General features: G+C 26.2%; 1 protein-coding gene across 1 annotated transcript; it reads right to left on the bottom strand.

The window, feature by feature from the left end:
• Positions 1 to 1,330: 1,330 nt before the first annotated feature.
• LOC145831527 (universal stress protein Sll1388-like) lies at positions 1,331 to 4,309 on the bottom strand. The gene is made up of 4 exons (XM_082938806.1): positions 4,232 to 4,309; positions 3,761 to 3,850; positions 2,412 to 2,518; positions 1,331 to 1,532 (listed from the first exon to the last, which is right to left on the bottom strand). The coding sequence occupies exons 1-4, from the start codon at positions 4,284 to 4,286 to the stop codon at positions 1,338 to 1,340; spliced, it is 447 nt and encodes a 148-aa protein (XP_082794932.1). The 5' UTR covers positions 4,287 to 4,309; the 3' UTR covers positions 1,331 to 1,337.
• Between the last annotated feature and the right edge of the window lie 16,522 nt (positions 4,310 to 20,831).

The raw sequence follows: 20,831 nt of genomic DNA, 5'->3' as shown, positions 1-20,831 counted from the left end.
TTAGAAATAAATGTTTTGAAAATTTCATTTCTAAAATAAACTAATTTTTGGTGAAAATAAGTTTTAAAAACTCGTATAGTCTTGATTAAACCAACCATGTAAAGTTCAACAGTTTGTACAAGTAGACAATTTACTTGAAATTGGAGTTTCTGTTTTACTTTTTAATACTTAATTAAATGAGATTTATGCACAAATCAATATTTAGATTAAGCTATTTTTTCACAAAGTTTTGCTTTCTTTTATCAATGGTAAGCATTGAAAAAAAAAAAATTAATGTTGAAAATTAAAAAGTTGTTTATTTTGTAAACTTTGATTCATGAAATAAAGCAGCACTTTAAAACATTAGATTAGATAAATTAAAAACTTTGTTTTTTTTTAATTTACACTAACTTTAAAAATGGATCCTTTTTAAATATACACGAATGTGAGAAAAAAAAAATTCTTTGATAGAAGTACTATTTTGTTAAAAAGGATAAAGTTAAAAGTAAAATTTGTGAGCAGTAAAAGCATTTTGTTTGATGTTTCCAGAATAATTTCGCTTGTGTTAATATTTAACTTTTAAATGTTTGCCCTTCTGCCCTCGTAAAAGTTATTTGTTTAATCTGTATTTCAAGAATATTTTATTTACTTTTTGTTAAAGATGTCGACATGAAATTATTGCAATGTACTAATGGTTTTATAAACATATCTAAAGTAGTGTTTCCAAAGTTAGCTTTTGTGCAAACTAAAAAAACTTCAAGTTAATATGTCTAGTAATACGCTTATAAAGTTCAAAATCACAAGTTTTCACTTAATAAGAAAATCTGATAATCCATCTCTTGATTAAGTTCCATTTTTATCAGTAATTTAGTGTTAACAACTAAAAAAGACTGCTCTAGATATAAAGTGTTATAAAAACAAAATTAGCTGTACAAACTATTTTTATCGTGTTACTTTTTTTTAAATGAAAGCTTTTGAATTAATGTTAAAAGTAAACCAGTTTACTTTTTTTTTTTTACATATAAAAACTTTTTAAATTTTTTTTTTTTTATATAATTGATCTAAAACTCAAGTTTAAAACAACTTTAAAGAATTCAACTCAAAGCTTTAAGAATAATCGTTTTTTATTGTTGCCTAAAAAACTTAAACCTAAATTTGTAATGTAAGCCTTGAGATATATATTTGAAGCCTAAAGTAACAAAAGATTGCTAAAGTTCTCATACTATTGTTATTTCTTCAGGAAAAGTTATTAAAAAGTAGTATTTAGTAGCTGTAATATTAAAACTTTACAACTTTTGGTTTACATTAATAATAGAACTAAACACTTTCAGATTGTATTCTTTTTATTTTTGCCAAGTTTACAAAGGACAAATAGTAACAGGGATATTAGAATGGTGCAGAACGTAATCAGAAACGGACCCGAGAAATTTTCTCTTTATTAGTCCGAGTCCCCTGCTTCCAATAACTATCATATCTGCTCCGGAACTCTCAACAGCATCAATTATCGCGTGTCCTGTTGAATGAGTAGAAGTTTCGACAACCACTTTGCTGTTCTAAAACGATTTAGAATTGTTTGAAAATATTTTCTAATTGGTTTGAAAATTAAGTTTAAGTCGTTCAGTTTTTAAGTTGCAGGATCAAGTAAACATAATCTTGCAATAAGTTTTAAAAGATTATTTCTAAGTAAAAAACATAGACAAATAACTTTTTTATATACACTTCATTAATAATTTTTCAAAAATTTGTTACTATTTCTTTTATAATTCGATCAAAAGGAATACAGCAATAAACTCATCGGTATCTTAAAGGTAAATAATACCTATATTTAGTAAACACAGCCATGTATGATAATCCTTTTCAAGTTTATGTTATAAAAACAAAACTTGTTATTAGTTGTTTAATTTCATTAAAACTAAAACTGTAATTCGTCACACTAATAATTTTTAAAGGTATCTTTGCTATAAAACTTTAATGTAATATAAGGTGTAAACTATATATATATATATAACTAATTTAGATTAAAATTTGTAATTTTGATTACCATCTACTAAGTAACTAAAATCTTACTAATTTTTACATCGAATCAATTTGTTTAGTAAGTTAAAAAACAGCCAAGGTATAATTAAATAAAACTTTTATTAAATGAGAGTTTTTTTTTAATACTTATAACTTAGTTTATTATAAATATTTTTTTAGAAAACAAAAAATCCAAATAAATAACAAAATAAAAATAAACAGTCAAGCATTAATGATGTTCTAGACAAGACGCCAAACTATATCAGTAGAGTATGAGTCGACAACCAAAAGTTTTTTTTGTACTACAGGTCCTTATACCAAACTTTTTATGCGCTTTTTTTGTCGTACAATTAAAAACAACCAAAATTAATTAAAGTACATAAATAATTCTAAATTTAAATAGTTAGTATTATAACCTTATGCTTGTTTGCAATCGTAGTGAAGGTAAATTCAATATCTTGCATTTTTTTGTTATGGTCTTTCATTATTTTTGAAATTTCATCAGCAGGAAAACTACCTAGTTCTGAAAATATTGTTATTGAAAAACCTATTCATAATGCACATCTTTTGAAAACTAACTATACAATTTCTCAGCTTGTAAAAACAGGGAAAATTTTTTAAATATATAGTTCTGCTTTTTGATGTCATATATTTATATATTCATTAATCAATTGCATTAAACTTTTACAAAAAACTGTAAAAATAAGATTTCAGCAAATAAAAACATCTTTAGATATATAACCATATTTTTCATTTATCACTTATGTACTGTACAATCCTAGTAAAAAAAAAGCTCAACAAACAAAATTATATCAAAAATACGCTACTGCTTACTACTTTAACGATACCGGGAATAGCTTGTTATTAATAGTCTTATTTTGAAGTCTATATATTGCTAATTGTAGAATTTTTATGTAAATTTATTAAGGTTTTATTAATTCGATAAAACCGAAAAACAAATGAGTGCTACCAAAATTTAAAAAATAAAAAATCTACAATTTTAAGTACTAGGTTGGTATCATTAAAATCACAATTTGATATCAATATTTTAACAAAACTATGACGCGATCTTATTACAAAAAAACTGACCTAAATAGTTAATAAAAATAATATATTTCTTTTTTGGTGTAATATGAGGTTAAAAAACAGAATATAAACTTAAAAATTTAAATTGTATAAAATTTTACTTTAGCTAGATCTTTAACTGTAATTTTAAGATAAAGTCAGAAAAATAAGTTAAAATAGTTAAATATACTTAAATTTTGCTAAACTGCAGCTTTTAGGCTCCCTATTTTTTTTTACTGTTGATCAGAATTTAAATCTAATTTTAATTAGAACTTTAGACATATAACTTTCTACATCGTTAATTAAGTTTTCAATTAGATTTGTTACTTCCTTGCTAGTGTTTCTTATATAACGGATATTTTGGCTACACTTGTAGTTATTTTTTAAATATACTATTTTTTAGTCTTAGATAGCACATTTACCCAATTAGAAAAAATAGGAAATAAAATAAAGTGCTCATGTGGAAAAGTATTGAAGTATTATCAATTACCCTTTTTAGATGTCTAAATAAGTTTATTACGTTTAAACAAACAAAATTAAATTTGAGTACAGATATTTCTATAAAAATTTAAGCATAAATACTTTATTACAAGCTTGTATTTTTATGATTCGTAAAAACTAAATATTCATTGTTTTTAGAAAATATTCGATAATAAAAAAGTATTGTTTAAATCAAAAACAAATAAGTTGAACTACTAACTTTCAAATGATACAGTAGGTAATTTTGGCTGTTCCGCGTAGTGACCAATTATTACTTGATTTCCATTTATGTGCAAATTTTCAAAGTACCCTTAAAAAGATTGTTGTTGTAATCAATAATAAAAATGAAAACATGTAAAAACCTAACTCAATAACAAATATGTAGTTGACATACAAGTTATAATTAATAACGGCGACATTTATCGTACTTTTTTATTTGTAAAAATAATTAATTAAATGATAATATTCCTTTATAAGTCGAAAAAAAAAAAAAAACTATCGTTATTAAAAATTTTGAAACTTAACAATAGTACTATCCTGTTTTATGAGGCATGGAATCCTTAACATTTTTTATAACTATAAATTCGTATTCAAAAATTAAGATTTAATATTGTGCAAAAAAAATTATGATTGTATAAAATGTTTTTCAATTTAAAGTAGTTACGAATTAATTTACAAATATTAAACCAACATTTGCAAGCCTTTTCAGCTATTTCACTTGAATCAACTGCAATGAAAACTTTCATCTTTTAAGTAAATTATAGTATCTACAAAAACAAGCTTAAGTAATTTTAAAAAAGTACTTTAATTTAGAGTAATTTACTTTTTTTTAACAAAAAACTATTATAAAAATTAACTTGTAACTTTCTATCCAAGTGTATATTCAAGTAATTTAAAATTTAAGAATGGTTAAAAACTATTTAAGTAAGCTTAACTATATAAAAAAAAGTCAATAAAATTTTGCTTTTTTTGGTTCTTTATAACCTTGAAGCTATATCCAGTAAAAATGAGACAACAACAAAAAAAAGTTTAAATGAAAAAGATTACAACAGATTTTTTTAAACAAACTACAGTTTTGTTAACGAACAATAGGCTAACATTTTTCAAAAGTTTAAATAAAGAACATTACTCGAATATGTTAATAAAAAGAAAATGTACAATACTTTAAACTGTAGTTCTAACGAAAAAAATAAAATTGACTTATAAATATTTAATTATCTGCTGAATAAATAATATCGACTTGCCGTACTTTCTTGAGTAATTTTGTTGTAAAATAAAGTTTTGTTACAAATAACTCTTATTTTATTTAAAAATAACTGTCTTGTAAAAGATGATTTTTTTTAATACATAAAAAACCTTTTTTAATCTAGTAGTTCCAAAATAACATTAATTTAGGTTTCTAAAAATTGAGGTTAAGAGCTTAAAATTGTATAAAAGATAAGTAATTTTTCTAAGGACTTCTTTTTTGATCAAAAGAAAATTATGTAGAATTTAGTTAACAGTAAAATTTTATAGAAAAAATCCATTTTAGGGCAAATTTACTTTTACACTAAACGAATAAGTTTAGTTTTTTAAAAGTATAGTTTGTGTGTCTACGGAAGCTTGCATTTGAAAGCACAAGTTGATGAGTTTGGAAGATTGATGGTCTGTTAGTGATAATTCAAGGCATCTACTTCTTTAAGATGTTAATTGAGCTTTAGGAACTTTATTGAAATAACTTTGATTTCATCTGAAATTAAGCTAGAATATTGAGAAAGTAACCAAATAAATATTTTATAAACACATTTTTAGGTTAATGTTTAGAAAATCATGTTAATTAGTACTACTAAAAATGTTTACAAAAAAAAAAGGTAATTGAAAATAACAGTAAACATGTAATTTTGTTTATTAAACGATAAAATAAAAGCACTCAAAAATTTTGGTCAAAGTACCTGGTCTACGAAGGAACCTTTCGTTTATCGAGTCGTAGACCACGTCGTATAAGTCGTATTATAATGCAAATCTAGTCAAAGTGCTTTTTTTATACAGTCAACCGATAAGTATTAAAATTAAAAAAATAAGAAAAAAAAAAGTTTGATAAAACTAAATATTGCTTTACAAGTTAAGAAAATTAAGTGTGAGAAGTTAGAAGTGTAAAACTTTTTTTACAATACAAAAAAAAAAAAAAGTTTTTCTTTTAATTAAATGAATAAACTTTTAAGTAACAAGTTATAAATTATTAAAAAAATCTATATATGACAATTAAAATTAACATCTTTATTACATTTTTTGTTTTAGTTTTTTAATAACAAACATTTTATCTACCAAGCCAAATAAAACACTGTTGCTAAGTTTAGACTTACCGCCCTGTACAATGTAAAATAAGCTTAATTTATTCAATGAATATAACAACACAAACTTCACTATTACTTTTTCAAGTACTATCGACCAAGACTTATCAAAACTGTATCTTAGTAAATCAAACTGAAAATGTTTGCTGTAGTGAAAGCTTTCATAAGCTTATAAACTATAAAATTACTTAGTAATTCAGTGTAAAGTTAGAACTTAAAAATTAAATAAATGCTAAAGCTAAAGAACATTAATGTTTTCTATTAAGTTTTATTGCATTTAAAATCATATTCAGAAGCACCAATGATAACTTACAATGATAAAATTATGCTTTAAAAATATTGAAAAAAACGACTATATAAAACTAATTATTTTTTAGGTTTAAACAGTCTAGCCTGAGAAACGAACTTTTCCTGCTTACATAAAATGGGCTTTAATGATTGAATACATAATAATAAAAGCTAAAATAGGTGTGTACTGTATATATGCGTTTATTAAAAATATAAATAATTACTGTTATAAATGGTTAATAATTGATACAATATATAATGTTAAATCCGACTGTTAGAAAACTATATAATATTTGTTACTATAAAATCTATATTATAATAAAGAAAAGTAAAGTAAACTAATATATTGTATCTATTATTGACCATTAATCTACAATAATGTATAGTAATTATTCTTATTTTTAATAAACTTATATACACACCTACTTTAGCTTCTATTCGTTCTTTTCCTTACAGTGTTTTTTTTTTCAGAACTCTGTTGAAGAACAGAAACATATCTTAGTTTAACAAAGAAAGAGTACTAAGTAAATTTCTTATTATTATATATTCCAGTGAACTTGTTTCGTTAGGATCTCTATTACCAAACGATTAATTTTAAACTTTGAATAGTTATTTAATTTTTATAAAATAAGTGGTCCAGGCTAAGAATAACAATTATGACTAACTTTATTAAACAACATTACTAAAACACTTAAAATCATAAAACTAAATTAAACTGAGTTTTTATAGTTTTGCAGTTCAAGTTTAAAACTTAATGTAAAATTATCCCAAAAAATAAGTACTCAAAAACTACATTACTAACCACAAGACTGAATCTTCTATTCTAAACACTAAAAGGTGAAAAAATACCCTTAGTTAAACAAGAGCTCAAAAGTTCAGTTGGTTAAACGTTGCTACAACTAAAGAAGCTTTAGATTAGACTTTTGTTACAATTAATTCTACTTTTGAAATAAAAAACATTTTTTTTAAATAACTTGAATTTTTACGAATATCATTTTAAAAAGTTTTTTGTTTTTAATCCTTTTTTTTTCAAATTCAAGTAAGTTTTAAGTTAGTTTAAGTTTTAGTTATAATTTGTTTTTTAACATAGAAAATGGAAGGTTTAGTTCTTTAAACTTACTCCAATATCAGTCTTTTTTTTTATTATGGTTGATTAACTTATCAAAAAATAAATCAGACTTTAAGAATAGGTTACACTTAAACATACGAAAAATACTTTTTATAATTTTAGTAAATGTATTATCAGCTTTTTATAATAAATAAGTGCTTATGATTTTTTAAGTTTAGCAGAAAAAGTAAAGTTTTATACTGACATACAACCATGAGGAAACTATTAATATTTTATGATTTAAAAAACTTTCATTAAGTAAAATTCATGAAACTCATGAAATTTTATTTTAAGACAGTAGTACGATTTGAAAAACCTAAATAGATAAATAGGTTCAATCATATAATATGTTTCATTCTGGTTAACTTTTTCTTTTAATTCTATAAATAAAATATTTATAGCTTTAGCAAATAAACAGATTCTATAATAAGGTTTCCCAAAGTGGGCTGTATCACCATTTTAGGTGCGATTATTTCTGTCTAGGGGGCTTTTATGAAAATGAGTTTGAGACCCTGTTCTAGAGGTACTTTCTAAACGACAAGTTTTTTTTAATTAAGTTTTGCTATCTATATTAGAAAATAAATTTGACAAATATTTGATTTTAAAATTATTAGTTAATGTTTAAACTCTATGTCCGCGGTCTTAAGCTGTAAATGACATAGTGAATATATATTTTTTTAAGTCTCATTTGCTGTTTTGTATCATAAAAATACAGTTTTATATGAATGTTTTTAGTGGAACAAAGAAATGTTGTTGTAGCTGCACTTTATCTCCATAGATGCTTTTTCAATAGTTTAACTATTAAAATGTTTGAAGACTTTATATTTAATTAAAATAATCTTTTCATTTTTACAACTTTTAATTTTATTTTCATCTTTTTCGTTTTAGAAATATCATATGTATCTTTAATGATATGAAAATTAAACAGAAAAAACTAAGCAAACAAAAAAGATACTTTAAATTACAAAATTAAAGTGTGAGTAAAATTATAAATTATGTTTTAATTTATACTTATTACATTCATTTCTTGCAATAAACTTTAATTATATAATTCAGATCAAACGTTTATGACCTTCATTTTTAATATTAAATATAATAAATAATGAACTTCACAACACGACCAAAAACAACAGCATTCGAGACAACCTACGACCGGTTTTGTCCTTATTAGCACTCATCAGGCAGGTATAGTCGTAAAAAAGCGCTGTTGAGATCTTACAAAGCGGGGTTAATCACGAAGTACTGAAGCGACCGTTTGTGAATAAAGTTGATAAAATTGACTTTCAATTTTAGAAAAATAAATTAAAATAACTTAATAAGAAACAAAAAAATAATTACAAACTTTTTTTTTAGTTAATGTTGTTTTATGCCCCTTTTTTAGTTATAGAAAATTACTTATTCAAAAGTACTAAGTAAATAAAACTTAGTTTATTTTTATTAGGTTTTTGATTAAATTCTCTTTGAAGATACTTAAGAAACAAAGGAAAAATATCAAACTAAAAGTCAACAGACTATAAATATTTTTACAAATTAATAATTAATTAAAAATAAAATTTTAGATTTTATCCAATAAATTTACTTATAAAAAAATAACTACATTTTACAATACTATAAAACAATGCTTTATTTCCTTAAATAATGCTTTTGAAAACCTAGTAGGTTTTAGTTGCGAGATTTAATTTGCAAACAAATATTGTTTGCATGTAGTCTTTTAAAAAGTAAGTGCAAAAAATATAAACTCTGTAAGCGATAATTTAGATAAGTTTGCATTTTTAATGACTCTGGTTAATATATAACATTCTGCGAAAAAGCAAGAATGCGCATTGCTCTTAATTAGAATGGCAGAAAAAAAAATTACAAAGCTTTTGTTTTAACTTAAATTGACATACTTAAATTTTTGGCTGTACGCCTTATCGTCAAAATAACAATGCTCGAATATCAAAAATAATACGTAATTATCTAGGTTTTATTAAAAAAGTATACTATCAAATACTCTAAACAGAAACATGGTTTGTTCAAAGAGGTAATGAATTTACAGAAACAAAGTAATTTTTTTTTTTTCATTTTCTTAAACAGAAAAAGTAGAAATTATAATTTAAAAATAAATTGACTATATTTACTGTTTAAAATTATTCTAGAAACCTTCTATTTCTTACATTATTTTATACTAAAATTAAATAAGTTTTTAACTTATAGAAGGATATAAAAATGTAATATATTTTACACATTTTTTTACAAAAAACTTAAACATGTAATACAATTTTTTTATTCCTTTATTTTAGTTGGTACAGACTACAAAGCTCATTCAGAGTGTTATGGACTTAATTCTCACATTAGAAACCTTTTTTATGTTTTAGTTTATTAAATCAAGTAACTTCTAAGCCCTTATTAAAAGGTTTATATGATATCGTTATTTTAAAAACTAATGCTTCTAAATCGATAAGCTTTTTTATAGTAATTTGTTATATGTAGCTTCTAATATAGTACAAAACTGGTCTTCATTGTTTTTTGTAACGTGTAAAACATTTGAACTCAAAAAAATTGGCAAAATTATAGCTTTTAATTTTTTCGTTTTTACTGCTAACTTACTAGCTTTTACGCTGTGTACGCTTTACGGAGAAAATGTTGTAACTACAAAAGCTATGGCTAGGAATAATTTAAAACGATGGTTGGTAACATACACATTACATAACGAAATGTCTAAGTTCTACTTAATTACCCATGAAGTTTGCCTTTATCTTTCGCACGTAGGTTGTGGTTGGTCTGATGGACCAGGTTGGCTACGGCGCGAAGAGTGTGGGTCAACACCCCTTTTGTTGATTCCTCTGTCAATGTTTCGCTGGCTACAGCGAGTTTCGGGGTTGTTGACCTTGTCTAAAGTGTGATGTATGTTCTCTTTAGAGAACATACTATCCTTTTTGGGGGGCCTGGATCTATTACTCATTATGATATACCAAGAGTTAGGTATGGCCCACTAGTTATTTAATTAAATTTAGATATTTTAGATATTTTAGATATTTTAGATATTTAGATATTTAGATATTTAAATTAATTAAATTTGATTTGTAAATTTCAGAGATTATTAAGAGCACCAACAGCAGCTTGCTTCTTAATTAATTATCCACAACAAAGCTTATTTATTCAATTTTATATAACCAATTTACAGATAATTTCAATATAATGATCTATTAACACCAAAGTTTAGTTATTTAAATTTATGCAAACCACAGTAAAATTAACTTCAATTTACTTTATTAGACATTTCAATTTAAGAGACAGAACAAAAAAATAAGAGATTAAATTACAATACTCACAATTTAGCACCAGGGAGTTCAGCTTAAGCTTTTTGCAAATCTAATCATTTAAAACTAAAGGCGGCAAAGTTAACAGATTAATAAAAAACCCCTAATTAGAGAAAACTCTTTTGCTAAATTTAATTTTTAGCCAGAGGCGTTACATTTTCCCCTCTTATTAAACATTTTTAGAATTTTAACTTAGGTTTTTTAGATAAATATTAGTTTTAAGGTGTTAACGTTTGTTAAACTGAAAAAAACTTTAAATATAGTCCAGGTGAAAACCATTATACACTAAAGCACTCAACTTAGAGATATATAAGCATGCAACATAAGTTTATAACTTTCTTTTTGTAATTTACATGTAATAAACAGAAATAATATTTTAAGAGATACTTATGATCATCAACTTTATGTGCTAAAACGTACTTGCATATAACAACATTTTTGAGCTAATTCAAAATCTGGATTTAAACACTCTACTAGCTATTTTTAAAGTAAAATTAAAACTATAAGTATTTAAATGTAGTAAATGCTTAAGACACTTTTTAAGTGTGGTAAAAATGCTTTTTTACAAAATAAAAAAGAAATTCTAAAGAAATTGTAAAGAAAAGACTTTTTTAAAATATAAATTTACAAGTTCCTAATTACAATCATGAGTCAAAAGCTTGTTTAAAAGTCAGTGTTTACCGTTCATGATGATGATTCCTTACTCTTACACTGGAGGTTGAGGCTCGGCCTCTTCTTACTCGCCTTCTCCTCCTCTTCTCTGGTTGCTCCAGCTGCGGCCGCTCTTCTTGTAGCGGTTCTCCCGGAACTCTGGCGGGAAGTTTGGCTCCACTGACGTCCTTCTCCGCGAATTAATCGCTGGCGACCTGGCGTTGTTCACCATCGTCATCAACGCCAACGGATTTGAGGGTCTGCTTGACATCATCAGCAGACGGGTTGGCATTGCCCCCATGGGATTCGAAGATGTGCTGCCATGTATGCATTTCCAGACGAATCGACATCGTCACTACCATTCTGCTGTACGTAGTGGCAGCTTGTTCTTATTAGAATGGTTCATTCTGAGGTCTCTGGGGTGTGGCAGTTCGACTTACCCCACCAAACTAGATGAGTGAAAGTTACTGAGCCATGATTTTTACAATTTGCTTGGCAAGCTTTCCCAGTGCTAAACAGGAGACAACCAAAAAACAATGCAATATAGAACATTTTAGATTTTTATATAAAATATCACACAGTACCTATTTTAGCTAAGATAATTACAAAAAAAAAAAAAAAAAATACATGTCTATAAGATACCAATTTTTAATGGTTGTACAAATAAATATAAAATCAAAAACCCCATTAATTTTAAAATTAAAAAAATTCTTAAAGTTAAGTCATTTAACAGTAATATAAACAATGCAAGCAGCTTCTAGGTGTTGTACAAAATAATCAGTGAAAATCAACTGTTGCTTATTTGAATAAGCCCTTAAGTAGTATTCATCTAAAAAGTACCAAATATCTTTCTATGCTTGTACAAAAAAACACCAGGTCTCCTGGCTTTGACCATGGCAGGCTTGTAATTATCCAATATTATCTCGAGCTCGTAGTTGTGTTTTGGCTTTGCGTGGTAGGTTGGCTTCCTGGTAATTTCAGGGAAGTCCATTAATAGTCTTTTGCATTTTTCTTCTAACGGAGTCGTATTCTTACCACCCAGATTGATGTGGTTGACTGAAGCGACTATAGGGGTGGGCAACTCAGCAGGTGCGAACAGTCTAGCTGATTCGTTTGACCCCATCTTGCATAGTTGAGAGGTAGATGGCAGGATCGCTAGTTCGTTCTTTCTTAACAGGTCCATGCCAATAATGCCAAAGTGGCGTGATTCTTGAGTAACCCAGAACGAGTGGTTAATGGGTTCTAAATTCCCAAATTGAAGTTCGACATCCGCGCTACCAATAGGGTGGGTTGTTTTGTTACCAAACCCTTGGATGGTTCTACTTTGTTTAGGAAAATATTTGTCTATACCGTTAGTCAATTCCTTCGGCAGGATTGAAATTTCGGATCCGCTGTCAACCAAAAAAATGACATTTGTGTTTGAATCCGCTACAAATAGTAGGCCCTGAGGGAGGTTCTTCGGTTTGGGTGCAGGGAATTTATTTAGTTGAAATGTCCATTTTTTTAAACTTTTATCTTTGTTGTGATTGGTAGTGTTGAGAGATTTTTGTTGTGATTCTGGCTGCGGTTGCGCTGACCGTTGGGACTGCCCGTTGTGGTGCTGGCTAAGGTAGCTCGGATCGTTGGCGCTTGTCGTGGAGGTGCTGGCTTCGGTGGCGCTGACCGTTGACGCTGGCCCTGGTGATGCTGGCTGTGTTTGCGCAGACCGTTGGGACTGCCCGTTGTGGTGCTGGCTAAGGTAGCTCGGATCGTTGGCGCTTGTCGTGGAGGTGCTGGCTTCGGCGGCGCTGACCGTTGACGCTGGCCCTGGTGATGCTGGCTGTGTTTGCGCTGACCGTTGGGACTGCCCGTTGTGGTGCTGGCTAAGGTAGCTCGGATCGTTGGCGCTTGTCGTGGAGGTGCTGGCTTCGGCGGCGCTGACCGTTGACGCTGGCCCTGGTGATGCTGGCTGTGTTTGCTCAGAACTTTGGTTCTCATCAGGTGTTTCTGCTGCACTACGTGAGGCTGTTTGCTTTATATGAAAAGTCATCTTCGGTTTGTTTGAAGGTGTGGACACTTCATTTCCTGGATGACTTATAGTGCAGTTTGAGGCATTTCTGGTTGGTCTCGGTTGAGATGGGGGTTGCTGTCGTGGGGCGGTTTTATTTACAAACTGGACAGCTTGGGTGTGAGATAGTGTAGCCCCAATCACTCTCCCTCTCACTGCGGAGAGTTTGGGAGCTCGTTTTTTGCATGAGGTGGAGATATCACCTGGCTCCTTGGTAGGTCTTGAGCCTTTGAGGTGTGTGAAACCTGGTGGGGAACCTGGATTTGAGGATCCATGTATGTATTCTGTCTAACCTGAGTTGAGATGTCGTGATTTGTCCTTGTGGATGGATTTAGACTTCTCAATTCATGTAATTCTTCTTGTAATTTTCGAAATTCCTCTAGAAGTTTAGCCCGTCGAATTTGTTCCTTCAAATCTTTGATCCCCTGTACTAACTCCTCGGCACCCAGTTCTTGAGGTGGCACTTGAATAGAGGGTCTCCTGTTGTTTTGGAGGGAATAGTCAATGTTTAAGTGGTTAGGTTGGAGTTGTTGTTGGAGTGTCAAGGGTGAGGTTCTTGCTGGAGGAATGGAGCTGTTGCTAGGTGGTCCTGTCACCCTTGGTGGAGGCCCATAGTTGCTAGGTGTAGAATTTTGTTGGGGTGGGTAGCTTTGTCTTGGCAGACCACTTGGATTAGGCTGGTCTCTAGGTTGTTGATAACTGCCCATCGCTGCCTGGGGCTCTTCCCCCTTTTGGTTATTTCCTGACTGATCCTCCCCTATGTTCATGTCAATCTCGGCACTGATTTCTATACCCTCAATTAAAGCGTGTTCACTCACGTCGTGGTCACCATATCTTTCGCACGTAGGTTGTGGTTGGTCTGATGGACCAGGTTGGCTACGGCGCGAAGAGTGTGGGTCAACACCCCTTTTGTTGATTCCTCTGTCAATGTTTCGCTGGCTACAGCGAGTTTCGGGGTTGTTGACCTTGTCTAAAGTGTGATGTATGTTCTCTTTAGAGAACATACTATCCTTTTTGGGGGGCCTGGATCTATTACTCATTATGATATACCAAGAGTTAGGTATGGCCCACTAGTTATTTAATTAAATTTAGATATTTTAGATATTTTAGATATTTTAGATATTTAGATATTTAGATATTTAAATTAATTAAATTTGATTTGTAAATTTCAGAGATTATTAAGAGCACCAACAGCAGCTTGCTTCTTAATTAATTATCCACAACAAAGCTTATTTATTCAATTTTATATAACCAATTTACAGATAATTTCAATATAATGATCTATTAACACCAAAGTTTAGTTATTTAAATTTATGCAAACCACAGTAAAATTAACTTCAATTTACTTTATTAGACATTTCAATTTAAGAGACAGAACAAAAAAATAAGAGATTAAATTACAATACTCACAATTTAGCACCAGGGAGTTCAGCTTAAGCTTTTTGCAAATCTAATCATTTAAAACTAAAGGCGGCAAAGTTAACAAATTAATAAAAAACCCCTAATTAGAGAAAACTCTTTTGCTAAATTTAATTTTTAGCCAGAGGCGTTACACCTTGCTATTTAAATTTTTTAATTAAAAGTCAACATTGCAGATTTGGTGAAGAAAAAATCTAAAGGTTAGCTTAGTAAGTGTTACAAGTTATTAAGTCAAGCTTTAATTTTATTTTGTTACATTTTGTATAAAACAAACCGTCAACCACATAAATATTCTACACTTCCTCATGATTTAAGTAACGTCCTATTAATTTTGGTGGTTATTATGGAATTAAACACTTTTCAACAATTTCATGTTAGATGACAATAGCATGAATCAATGTACTGAAAAAGTTAAACTTTTGATTACGATGCAAAGCCTAAAAGAGATCAATCATCTATTTTAAAATATCTCCTGAATAATCAAGTCTTGAAGAAAATAAGATGGATAGCACATTTGAAACATTAATCAGAGCGAAAATGCATACAACCTATCAGTTTTAGAATCGCTACTTGTTAGATCTTGCCAGCTGAAATATGCAATCAACGAGATTTTTATTATAAATATAATAGTTTTTTTTATTTTATTAATTTTTGATTTTGAAGATCTGTAAAAAATTTAGTTTTACTTAAATTAAAAATTAAAACTATTACTTTTCACTTGCTTTGTATTTGCATATTTTATATAAGTAGTTTAAAATTATTTTAACTAAAAACTCATTAGATACATAGTTTTATTTAAGAATGTTTTATATAATGAAGACAAATGAAGTTATTAGTAAACTATTAAAATCAACTATTAGTGTCTTAAATTAATAATAAAAACAAGTGCCGAGACAGATATTTTCAAATAATATCATTCTATGCTATTTTTAAATAATTTTCAAAAGTATTATTTCAAAAAAAAATTGAAAATAGTTTTAACTTTGAAATAGACTACATAGAAAAGTCTAAATTTAAAAGAATTTTAAAGAAGATTTAACAATAAAATACTTTTACAAAATTCTAATGTAGCATAAATCAAACTTTTAGATCTACTGCCTTTGCTACATTCATAACTAAATTATAGTTATAGTATATATAGTTTATTGAACGACAAAAAATAGGCTGAAAATATTTGGTCATCGAGTCGCACACAAAGGATACCTTTTAAAGTCTTGTCCAGGACAGTACGTTTAAGTACGTTTAAGACGAATTAAAGCTACACCAACAAAACTGATTCACAAAATAACTTTTGTATAGTAACCTTGTTATTTTAAGTAGGTTCATTAAAATTGGTATTTTTTCAACAATTGGTGTTATATACTTTTATTAATAATAATTAAGTAATATACTTTTACTCGCTACTGTTTTTTTATGGTCAGATACTAGTCCAATACAGCTTTATTTTGCCAAACTATAAAGTTTTATTACAAACAAATTGTAAGAAAAATTTGAATATAATAAAGTAAACTTATTTTACATTATTTTTACTTGTGTCATTATCATATTTAGTTTTTTTTAATACATGAAATTTAATTACTATATTTAATTTTCCTCAAGTCTTCTAGTTTTTAGGTACTGTATTAAAAATTAGCTAATGACAGTATTAAAGTTATAAGTAAAACACGAATTTTTTAAGCTTGTTTTAATAAACATTTAAAGTATTATCTTACAAAATAGATGTAAACAAAAAGTTTTGATTTAGTTACAGCTGCTTCTTGAACTATTAAATTCAAAAACAACTTTTTTTTACATTTTTTGTTTAATTTCATATGCGTCTCACAAAGGAAGTTGTTTAAATTCAAGTAAAAATTTTACGACAAATTAAAACTTAAAAATGTAGTAAACTTCTTGAAATAAATCTTTTAGAGCATTTTATAAAATCTAAAATTACAGCTAAATTATGTTTATACTTATAGTTTACAAAATAAAGTTTGTAATTTTTAATGGTAGGAAAATAAAGTTTTTATAAAGAAATTTCATAAGTTGTATAAAAAAGAGTTATTTCATGTTTTACAAATTATATTCATCCTAATTTTATTAAACTTTTATTTTAAGAACTATCACTTAAAGTTGTTTTTTTAAGTTTTTTACAAAAAAATAATTCTAAAATATCTAAAACAAGCCGTTATAATGTTGGTTTCTTTAAAAGTTAATATATTAATATATACTTTCTGAAAATGTTTATTATTATTATTTTTTTTATGTTTTCTGCTGCAAGTTCTAATAGTTATTGTAATTTTATCAAACTACTTAAATTAAATATTAGAGTTAAACACAATAAAAGAAAGAATAAACGTATATCAAGTGTCTAAAATTAGTTCACTTAAATATTTCAACTTTTATAAAACTACATAATTTATAGTAAGTTTATTATAAAATAAGTGTTTAAAATATTTTGATTTTACAACTTTTATTTATAAATTATAAAGTTTCAATCAAAATACAAGCTCTTGTGTTTTTTTAAGATGTGAATTAAATTCTTTTTTTTTTCTTAGTTTTATTCATACAACAACATTCTTCTTTCTGATACTTATTTGTTTTTTTAACCGACAAACGATTTGCACAGATTTTTTTGTTATTGAATTAAACTTGCTTGACATTTTAAGGAACGTAAATTTAGCAAACAATGAACTAGGTAAAATTCATTCAAGCAGAAATTTTTTCTGCTATTTTAGGTTTTTATTTTACACAAGCTAGCGGAACAATTAAGTTTAAGTGACATTCAATCATTTTTTTAGGAAAAAAAATGTTTTTTATATTATTAAAATTATTTAGTAAAAATTTTGTGTTTGAGTATTAAGTAGTCTAAATATATAATAAATTTTTTAAGTATAAGATATTTAAATTATTTCAGTTTGTTGAAATAAACAAAGAAGTTAACATTTTTTTGCAAAGTTAAAGTTATTAAACTTTATTGTCATGAATCATTACAGAAATTTAGTGTTGAAAAGTTTTACAAATAACTTAGACTAATTTGAATTTTTATTAGTTATATAGTTTTAAAACTAAATAAAATATTTTTAAACTTTGTGTTACTAATATTTTATTATATAAAAACATTATTAATTATACTTTATTGTGTTTTACAAGTTTATCTATGCATTTATTATGAGACTTACTGGGTATTTCTTAACAAAACTACGAAAGAAAAACTTGCAAAAAAACATCCATTTTATTAACAAACACATCAGTTTTTAAATAACACTAATTAAAGCTTAATAGTACTTTAAAATGATTCTAAGTTGCATTTCTTAGTTTTTGATTAAAAACTATTAAATTTTAACGTAATATAACATTGTAATATATGTATAATGAAGTATATAAAAACATAACTATAAATTAACAGTAATCTATATAAATATTTTAATCGAAAAAGAAACAAGATAACCTTTTTGAAACTTATAAAAAAAGCCTAAAATCCTAATAGAGTATACAGTTTTTGTATAGACTTATCCTTTTTTTGTATAAAGTTGTAGCTACCGATATTATAAAACTTTTGCTACGTTAAAATAGTCTCCACTCCATAAAAAAAAATTTAATGTTTTGCTAGAAATAAACATTAATATATTTTTCAAACATATTTTTTGAAATCACAACTTTACTGTGAATAGCTAGTGTGAATATAACTACTTTCACATAACACGAATGCAAACAACGTCATTTCCTAATTTTAAACACTACGATTATATACTTTAAGTAATAAGTTTTCAATTTACTTAAATTCTGACTCAAAATAAAGTAAACTTATTTAGATATTTATTCATAATTTATTTTCCAATGACTACTATTTACTAAAATTATATGTAAAAAAGTACTTTAAGTTTAAAAAAACTAGATAAACTTATCTGCAATAGAACTATTCTTAGATGTGTTATTTTTTTAAACTATACTTAAAATTTATAGATTTAAGTTGTAATTTGATCATACACCTTCGAAGTATATACATAACTAGAAAGTTAAAACTAAAAAAAATAGTTTGACCAGTAACCAAGTTTTATATTACATTGAGAAACGCCAGAGGCAAAAATTTGCCTATTTCTTTTTAGCTTTCTTTTGCTATTTTTGTTCCACTTTACAGCTACAGAAAGTTTAAAAGTTAGTTGTTTTTACTGTAAGCATTTTCGGTAAGTTTTTGACAAATATTAGTTTTATTCAATGTTGTAAATTTTCTGAAATAAATAATTTATAAATTAAGCTGTATATACTTGTAAATTTAGATATTTTAGTTTTTTTTTTTTAGTTTTACTTGTGTATAAGTTATATAAAACTAGAAGCCTAAAATTATGTATTTTTTTATTTTTATTTTCATTTACATTTTTTTACTGAACTTTTATCAAGACATACTAGAACTAGCTGCTTGATCTTAGAATTTTTGAAAGTAATGTAAAATGATATTGTTATAATCAATAGAGAAAGCTAATAAACTAACTTAAAACTTTAATATTTTAAACCAAAAAGTATGTGTAGTGATATTACTAATAGTGTACTTACTACTTAAAAGTTTAAAATATATGTCAATGCTTCTAACTTTTTACTTATAGTTTTTAGGGTATTTACTTAAAGTTTATCTATAATATAAGTATAAAGTATACCGGTAAAATTTAACCGGTCAGGAATTTTTTAAAAATTTATTAAATTGTAGTTATTTCTTATCAATTAATATTTACAGAATAAAGTTTACTTTTAAAACATTTTTATTTGCTACTACATTATCTTAGCCAAGACAATTTTAAAACAAAACTGTTTTTACATTAGAAAATAAAGATTTATTATTTAACTTAATATCAAAAGGATATTTTCTAATTGATACTAAAGTTTTTCTTAATTGAAAAATATTTAAATTTGAAATAATTTTTTACTTTTTGTCCACCTGATTAAAACATATTATAACAATAAATTTTTCATTTTATTAACTTTCCAAATAAATAGTTCTATATTTTCGTATTTCTCTCAAGAAAGACATTAAATATTATATCTTTCAAATAGGGAAAAGTATTAGGGAACTAATTTCACCGAATGTTTTCATGGTATTTATTTTGTTGTAGTTTTTTAAAGATTAGTAAATTTTTACTGCATTGGTTTTTACAAATATAAAAGCAAAATTTTTGTAGTACTATTAATTGAAGATTTCAATCATTTATGTCGAAATTTATTAAACTTTTATTTTATACTTTTCTATGTATATAAATACATCTAATTTTAATTTATAAAGTTTAGAATTAAAACTCTAAATAAACATATACTATTTGTTAAAAATGCAAAAAGTTTGAAGGTGTTTATACTTTTATAATTTTAGTACACTTATTTATTATTTTTTAAAGAAGTAAGTTTTTAGTATAAAAATAATTTTGAACGTATTGAAACATATTTTGAAGAAATTTACATAAAATAAGTATACCATATATATTAATAATGCAAGGCTTTGCAAAACTTCTCTAAGTAGTTTTCAGTTTCTCTTTTAATTTAATAAAAATGTGTTAAATAATTTAAAAGTTCATACTGTTGTAATTTATGTTCAAAAGAATTATTAAAACAACCATTTTTTTAAATTTAGCTTTTAACGACAAACAATAATAGTTTAATTCGACAAACAATATTAATTACTGTTCAAATTATCATATTATGTGTTATTATAAACTAACAAAATTATTAAATTTCATTAGTTATTAAAACACTTCTCGTTTTATAAAGTTTTAGAAAGTTACTTTATCGTTTTTTATAACCCGAGTTTTTTTTTATATAGTTTTGAATATTGTATATTTTTAAACACTTTTAGACATAAATGTTTGATGTTAAATTGAGAAACTTTAATTTTATTGAAAAAAGTTAAAATTAATTACACGTTAGGATTATATCGATAAACCGTTTATAAAATTAAAACTTAGATAAACACACTTAGCTTTTAATCGACAAGCAAGAGTTATAAATTAAATATAACTAAATAGTTTTCAAATAAAGCAGTTTAATACCTGTTATACAAACGTCATACTTAAACATATATTCTAAGATGAGTATAGTTTAATGATGATTTGAATTTTTTTAAATACAATTATTTACCTTATCTTTTGTATATTTATACTACAAATTAAACTATAATGTCGCCT

The sequence above is a fragment of the Thalia democratica genome, chromosome 3 (assembly GCF_965202585.1).
Source record: "Thalia democratica chromosome 3, ktThaDemo2.hap1.1, whole genome shotgun sequence".
Lineage (NCBI taxonomy): Eukaryota > Metazoa > Chordata > Thaliacea > Salpida > Salpidae > Thalia > Thalia democratica.
The sequence above is the reverse complement of the archived record's forward strand: the minus strand, read 5'-3'. Positions and strand labels throughout refer to the sequence as shown.

Coding starts and splice junctions, on each gene's coding strand:
- LOC145831527 (XM_082938806.1), bottom strand. CDS start 4,286: ATGAAAGTTTTCATTGCAGTTGATTCAAGTGAAATAGCTGAAAAGGCT. Junction 3,851..4,231: donor AGCTGAAAAGGCTTGCAAAT/GTTGGTTTAATA, acceptor AATCTTTTTAAG/GGTACTTTGAAAATTTGCAC. Junction 1,533..2,411: donor CGATTGCAAACAAGCATAAG/GTTATAATACTA, acceptor AAATCGTTTTAG/AACAGCAAAGTGGTTGTCGA.